The following is an 8,213-nucleotide window of genomic DNA, read 5'->3' on the forward strand; positions in this document are numbered from 1 at the left end:
TTGGGATTTTTGCTGTTAAATAATGAACACCTATTTCTGTCTTCCAATATTGGCAACTAATTGAACCTGAACGATGAATACAGTTTACCCCACTATTGCAGAGTTCCCTGGTGAAGCTTAGTCAACATCGGTGCATCATCTGGCGTACCACAAGGGACCATCATAGGCCCACTTTGTTTCCTCCTCTGCATCCCAGGGGTGCCACTTCCATTGACGAGTGGATATTATGCGTGACCATGGGGTTTCGAAAAGCACCCTTAAAAAACAAGTATTTTCCATGTTCTGAAATTCACCCCTTATTAAGTATTGGCATGTGAAAGCCTACCCTACTGGAAACAAAACGGTACCCTTGACATCTATTCCCTGAATTGACCCCCTAAACAAGTACAACGATATCTTAATTGTTATGTCACGGACGTTGGCTTTACCTTTACTTTCATTGGGTTTAGTACCACCCCTCACACTTTGCTCAAATCGGACAATAAACACGTAGTGTTGGGGCATAAAGTACTTCCTTAATAAAATATTTTAGTCTTTTTATACCCTCGTAAACCCTAGCGAAATACATGTATATACAGTACCCTTTTTTCATTATTTTAGTGTTTATGACACCCTTATTATGTTACGTAACATAACATGCCCTATCTTGAAAAAGAGATCCTTTGAACATGTTTTTTAGTCATGCGTGGTATCCACTTGTCAATTGGTGTGCCCCCCTCCCCTCGGGCCCTACATCAACGATCTACCGAAGAACCTATCCTGCCACACAAGGCTGTTCACAGATGATTACATGTCTGTAACAGCAGACCACCAGTCAAGTGTGCTCCAGAGCGATTTAAAGCTGCTGGAGAAATGGCAGGACTTGTGGCTGATGAATTTTAAACCAAGCAAATGCTGTACGAAGACCGTTGGGAAAAGAAACCCACCTCACCACAAATGCAAGATTTGCGGTCAGGAGCTCTCAAGTGTCGACACACATCCTTACTTGGGGCTCCGTCATACGAACACCCTGAAATGGAACCTACGTACCAAATATGTCTGCCAACAAGGCACAGAAGGTTCAGAATGTGATCAGATGAAATCTTTGGGGATGTACCAAGGAGGTCAAATCCACTGCATTACAACTCCTTGGTAAGACCCATCCTAGAATACGCCTCTGCAGCATGGGATCCGGCACTCAAGCAAAACACCATCTCTCTCGGACGAATTCAAAGACAAGCAGCGAGATTCTGCACTAACAACTATATATTAAAGAGAAGATGGTGTTGTTACAGGAGCCCTAAAGGATTTAGGCTGGGCCACACTTAAAACCAGAAGAACCAAGCGAAGGCTTTGCATGATGTTGAAGATGGTGAATGGACTACTAGTCTCAATCCCCATTCAGGACTATGACCAACTTAATGAAAGATCTACAAGACACAACCCAAAAAAGTTCAAACAAATCCGGCATAAAGCTTAATACGTTAGTGCTTTTCACTCCAGGAACCTTTCTTTGTAACATTATGGCATTGAGTCCAAACTTTGTGTGTGTCCATACTTCGCGGAAGGTCATTATCTAAAATACTAGCCAATATCCTTAAAATCTGACATCATCAACGTGAAAAGTGACCCTTTGGCATAAGTTTCTTTAGGATGAGTTCAGCATTCATGAAAATATTGACAAAAGATCGGTCGGCAAATTTGTCACCGTTACAACCCGTTCCGAAGAAATCTGAAATTCTCAACAAGCATGAACGATATCATCATTTTGCAAGCAGATATCATAAAAAATGTGAGTTCAATGTGGGGTTTATTTCCAATTCGTCTAATACCGATTCGTCCAATTGCCAACTCATCTACAATCATTTGGTCTGCCATAAGTTCATCCACTCACCACATGGTCTACTTTCATTTAGTCTAATGCCATTTGCGCAGCTAAAATAAATTATTTCATCAACAATTAAGCAATTATTTTGGGGTCTTAAATCGCGATTGCCGAAATTGATCGCGGCGCACAACTCTGCGCGTTCGATATTTGGAAACTGCGTCCGATTTTTGGCAAAAAGGAAGCTTCTGGTAGTTAGTAAATAATTTCCGTTTACCATAATTTTTTCAATTCTATTGTTTTATGACATTAATAATAATATTCAACATTTGTATAGTGAGTCATTGTATTACCGACCAGCCTTGTATTACCGGACGCGCGCATCGTACGCGTCAGAAAATAATTTCATACGCTCAAAACTTTGCAACATCCTTCCAAAGGGAACTTGAATAGAAAGATGATGAAAAATTGTAAAAAACACATTTTCAAAGTCTTAATATTCTAAAATAAAATATGGTCAAAATAGCTCATCAGTGATTTTGTTGTTTTCTCAACATTTCCCAAAGAAAACACACATTCGGTATCAATACGATACCTTTTTCAAGTGACCAAAATATTTCACACGCGAAGAGGGGTCCGATAGGAAGCTAATATCGTAAAAAGGAAAAACAATTTCGTCAAAATTTTTACATATATTTATATTTTGGAGGTAATTGTGTATTTGTGGTGAAAGTTTGGTGAATTTCATGAGAATAATGTGTTTGATATGATTAAATTCATGAAAAGTGTTCGGTAATACTAATACGATCCACTACCATACATGTACTACGGAAATGAATATTTTTATTTGATTCAATCACGATTGTATTTTTGTTTTGGTCCAATTATGCTTCTTCTTCTTTCTTTTTCAGGTTACATCTGCCTCCTTCATGGTTTAAGATTCTTGCAGATGGTTTATTTGGTATGTGTGTATGGCCAGGTTTAGGTGTGCAGTGCAATTATATATACAGGTGCGAGTACAGGGGCCCGTTTCTCAATACCTGGACAAGTTAGTCATATCTTTATCCACCGACCACGGAGTTAGTTCCAATCTTACAATTTTTTACCGTTTCACGAAGGGCTTCCTAACTAGTATCCCTTGATATCGATAATATCGGTAGAAAGAGCAGACGAGACGTAGCCTTAGTCATAAAATAGCATTATTTTTTAAAGCAAAAATACGATAAAACTGCAATTATTGTGATTAATTTGGAAATACATCTAATCAAAATGATAGCAGAGGCAAAATATGTACCATGCATACTTAAACCATGAAGACTGGAGCATTCAATTGCTGAGAAAATGAAATTATGAATAATTCATTTAATGACTAAAAAATCACATGTGGACATTGAGATGGGTATCCCCGGGATACTAAATTTTGATAGCTTACGAAAGTAAACAACAATTGTTTTCTTTGTAAAATAATAATAATTATACGTTTATTTATGGTTCCAAACATCATCAAAATATAGTTTAACATATAAATTTTTATAATTTTATATACCGAAACACACGATTTGACAAATTCTTTGCATAAATTAGAGATAGAATTTATCAAAATGTTGATAAGGGTCTGAAAACAACGAATACGAGTCCAGTTATGGATGACCTGACATGGTAGAATCTTTATCGATTCAATTATTTTACTTTTTCAAAATGAATGGTTTTGTTGCGTTTTACCAACAGTTTTTAAACTTTCTGTGCATTACAATTATTATTGTCTTGAATGATCTACATGTATCTCACCTGTTTTGCAATGTAATTTCAACTTCTATGAATGATTACGTAAGATTATAATTTTCAAATTTCGAGGCACTTTTGCCTGTCATAGTCTACCCACGTGATGTCACTATGTCATTACGAAATAAGTTATGACAGGTTCGGAGGTGTCATAAATATTTAGTGAGGTTGTTGTCCCCGATCTTGGCAAAGAGGGCTTCGTGAAACGGTTAGCGGACAAGTAGCTCACTATCTTCGATTTAGTCAAGAAGTTAGACTTAGACTTATGACGGTGTTGAGAAACGGGCCCCAGGGCCAGGCCAGGTGCTTAACCTGGTCCATGTTATGTTAACTGGGACCAGCCAGACTGGGTGTCCGATATTAGGGCACTTTACTCTACTTCTTCACAAATAAATTAAAAATCAATTAATAATACTTCGAGCCACTCCAAACGTAGCATACTCCACTCCTAGTACCAATGAGGTCCAAACATTAGCATGTATGGACCTCATAGGCGACAATGCGTTAAAAACAGGTTAGAACTTCTAACCGTACTGTTTCCTGCACCCAAGTATGATATTACTCCCAAAATATGAGTTTTGTCCTCGTTTGTTTATCATTTATTAAAAGATTGCCCATTGAATATATTCCTATTCCTAATTTGAATTTAATAAAATAAAGGGAAACTTACATTTGAGTCATTTTTCGATCTTTTTTTGGCAGTCAGTCCGGTCACCGTCGAGTGCGATCAAAGCGGTATGAAGCTGATTTTCAGATCACGTGATACGTTAACCCAGAGAGCTCCCGCCCGTGCAGCGGGCGGGAGCCCAGAAGCTTACCGTGTATTTTACCATTGCCACCGGACTAGGGTGATTTATGGTCTAAATATTTCTCCAAATGAATTGTGAAAACGGAAAGTATACAATTACCACGATTATATGGATGAAGGTCCAACGAGTGGCAGATTCCTGACATCTGGGCACAGTCTGGAACCTCAAAAAAACGAAAAGTTCTCTCCTTCTACCCCGTCTCGATCGGCCATTTTGTTAAAAATCGTAACAAAATGGCCGATCGAGACTGGGTAGAAGGAGAGAACTTTTCGTTTTTTTGAGGTTCCAGACTGTGCCCAGATGTCAGGAATCTGCCACTCGTTAGACCTTCATCCATATAATCGTGGTAATTGTATACTTTCCGTTTTCACAATTCATTTGGAGAAATATTTAGACCATAAATCACCCTAGTCCGGTGGCAATGGTAAAATACACGGTAAGCTTCTGGGCTCCCGCCCGCTGCGCGGGCGGGAGCTCTCTGGGTTAGTGATACGTGTGGTCATCACCTGATCAATCGACTATCCTTTTTTAAAGACCGCAACAATTATAAATTTTATTATAAAATATATATAGAATAAATTATTGCATAATATTATGTATATTTCTACAATTAAAAAATATTTTGTGATATAAATTTAATATTTGACGTAAAAATCGCTATTGAACAAAATATTTATTAAAAAATAAAAAATCAAACAAAATAAAAAAGCCTTGGACACAGTGCAAAAAACCTAACGATTTGGCCGCGTTGTTAACAACTATCGTAAGGGGCGCTTTATTTATAAATAAAAAAAAATGTACAGCTGTCTACCGCGACGTGGTTTGTCGCAAGATTTGGGACAAATCCGTGGGAATTCTGGAGAAAATACATCAAAAGAACTGGTGAGTACCGTTTAAACATTATCAAATTACTAAATAGATTATACATAGGCCTACCTTGTAGATTTAGTTTTTAATTTAAGGTGATATTAGTGCTTAGTTCTAAGCTAGGGAGGCCCAAACGCGCGTGAGCGGAGTCCCACTTTATTAACACGGGTAAGTATTGCGGTGTCGCCTAGAGTGGCATACTCTTCAAGTTAGCTTGATGTGCCAATCGCGGTATTTTGCTGACTGAACTATACAGATCGGTGCAACTCAGCTCACGGATCCGGCGATTTAGCTCATGTAGTATTATAATGCATACGTCATGGAAACATGATATCGCCTATTCACTTGCATTCATTAAAAATTGCACACGACAGAAACTGTAATGCCGTCTCCTCTGTGCTAGACCGAGTTTGAGGTGGAGTCACTCATTCATTCTTTTTATTTGAGTACCAAACCAAGATCATCCGAGCGAAAAGGTAACCTAATTTACCGATTAATACGTTATACTTACATTCGTCTGCGTTGAAATTATCTTTCGACAATTTGTTGACAATTTGTTCTGCCATCTTCCTCCTTACCCCCTTTTTAGGGCCGGACAAGTATGTATGTTACATGTACCGGTAGTCTTTATCACGCAAACACTAAATTGTTAGACCTTTTTTTAATTATGCTGATCAGATATAAAAAAATATATATTTAAACTAAATATAAAAAATACAGTACTCTAGATCTACTCGTAATTCAAATTCGATAGAATCTTAGTATTTGATATAATTTTCCATTTGACTCCTTTAGTATTTGCATTTTATTTCTTACAAAAAGGGAAACAGTATAGATAGCTAGACTACTAATTATTATTGACTTCCCTTTGGCCTTTGTTGTCCCGACGAAGCCTATGTCAAGTGAGCCAACAATAAGCCAGCCAACAGCAAGCCAGCCAACAGTTCCAGCCAACAATATCGCGATATAAGATAGATCAGATACAGGATTTTGCGCACGAAGAGAGGCGTGCATTCTTGTACAAATCAAACAAACGGGGTCAGGGCTACACGGACCTAATCACTAGTGGCAGGCCATAGATATTCATTCGAGCCAAAAATCAACGGGCTAGTGTTTTAGTTTTAGTAGCCCACACCCCTATATACTCTATGTGTTTTCGTATATTGAGGAGTAAATTTCAACTAAAAGTCCTCTTTATAAAATACAATTGGAAGATTGCTCCTGAAATATATTTTGGGTGTGTGTAGGGGGGTTTCCCTTCTTTCAATTTGTAAAGAAAAACAACAGGCTAGTGTTTTAGTTTTAGTAGCCCACACCCCTATATACTCTATGTGTTTTCGTATATTGAGGAGTAAATTTCAACTAAAAGTCCTCTTTATAAAATACAATTGGAAGATTGCTCCTGAAATATATTTTGGGTGTGTGTAGGGGGGTTTCCCTTCTTTCAATTTGTAAAGAAAAACAACGGGCTAGTGCTTTAGTTTTAGTAGCCCACACCCCTATATACTCTATGTGTTTTCGTATATTGAGGAGTAAATTTCAACTAAAAGTCCTCTTTATAAAATACAATTGGAAGATTGCTCCTGAAATATATTTTGGGTGTGTGTAGGGGGGTTTCCCTTCTTTCAATTTGTAAAGAAAAACAACGGGCTAGTGCTTTAGTTTTAGTAGCCCACACCCCTATATACTCTATGTGTTTTCGTATATTGAGGAGTAAATTTCAACTAAAAGTCCTCTTTATAAAATACAATTGGAAGATTGCTCCTGAAACATATTTTGGGTGTGTGTAGGGGGGTTTCCCTTCTTTCAATTTGTAAAGAAAAACAACAGGCTAGTGTTTTAGTTTTAGTAGCCCACACTCCTATATACTCTATGTGTTTTCGTATATTGAGGAGTAAATTTCAACTAAAAGTCCTCTTTATAAAATACAATTGGAAGATTGCTCCTGAAATATATTTTGGGTGTGTGTAGGGGGGTTTCCCTTCTTTCAATTTGTAAAGAAAAACAACAGGCTAGTGTTTTAGTTTTAGTAGCCCACACCCCTATATACTCTATGTGTTTTCGTATATTGAGGAGTAAATTTCAACTAAAAGTCCTCTTTATAAAATACAATTGGAAGATTGCTCCTGAAATATATTTTGGGTGTGTGTAGGGGGGTTTCCCTTCTTTCAATTTGTAAAGAAAAACAACGGGCTAGTGTTTTAGTTTTAGTAGCCCACACCCCTATATACTCTATGTGTTTTCGTATATTGAGGAGTAAATTTCAACTAAAAGTCCTCTTTATAAAATACAATTGGAAGATTGCTCCTGAAATATATTTTGGGTGTGTGTAGGGGGGTTTCCCTTCTTTCAATTTGTAAAGAAAAACAACGGGCTAGTGCTTTAGTTTTAGTAGCCCACACCCCTATATACTCTATGTGTTTTCGTATATTGAGGAGTAAATTTCAACTAAAAGTCCTCTTTATAAAATACAATTGGAAGATTGCTCCTGAAACATATTTTGGGTGTGTGTAGGGGGGTTTCCCTTCTTTCAATTTGTAAAGAAAAACAACAGGCTAGTGTTTTAGTTTTAGTAGCCAAATTGAAAGAAGGGAAACCCCCCTACACACACCCAAAATATATTTCAGGAGCAATCTTTCAATTGTATTTTATAAAGAGGACTTTTTGTTGAAAATTACTCCTCAATATACATAAAAACATAGAGTATATAGGGGTAAGGGCTACTAAAACTAAAGCACTAGCCCGTTGTTTTTCTTTACAAATTGAAAGAAGGGAAACCCCCCTCTACACACCCAAAATATATTTCAGGAGCAATCTTCCAATTGTATTTATAAAGAGGACTTTTTGTTGAAATTTACTCCTCAATATACGAAAAAACATAGAGTATATAGGGGTGTGGGCTACTAAAACTAAAGCACTAGCCCGTTGTTTTTCTTTACAAATTGAAATAA

The 8,213-nt window shown here is 37.2% G+C and overlaps 1 protein-coding gene across 2 annotated transcripts in view; it reads right to left on the reverse strand.

Annotated features, from left to right (window-relative positions):
• LOC129276447 (exocyst complex component 8-like) overlaps positions 1–5,894 on the reverse strand; it is a 28,225-nt gene extending 22,331 nt beyond the window's left edge. The window contains exon 1 of one of the 2 annotated variants that reach the window (XR_010295687.1): positions 5,774–5,888. Coding sequence is in view for 1 of the 2 variants with exons in the window: in XM_064109422.1 (XP_063965492.1) it covers positions 5,774–5,828 (55 nt within the window). In the remaining variant the exon portion in view is untranslated. Of the gene's footprint in view, positions 1–5,773 lie in introns of both variants that reach the window. The other variant, XM_064109422.1, reaches the window with a different exon arrangement.
• Between the last annotated feature and the right edge of the window lie 2,319 nt (positions 5,895–8,213).

This window comes from Lytechinus pictus, chromosome 14 (genome assembly GCF_037042905.1).
Source record: "Lytechinus pictus isolate F3 Inbred chromosome 14, Lp3.0, whole genome shotgun sequence".
Lineage (NCBI taxonomy): Eukaryota > Metazoa > Echinodermata > Echinoidea > Temnopleuroida > Toxopneustidae > Lytechinus > Lytechinus pictus.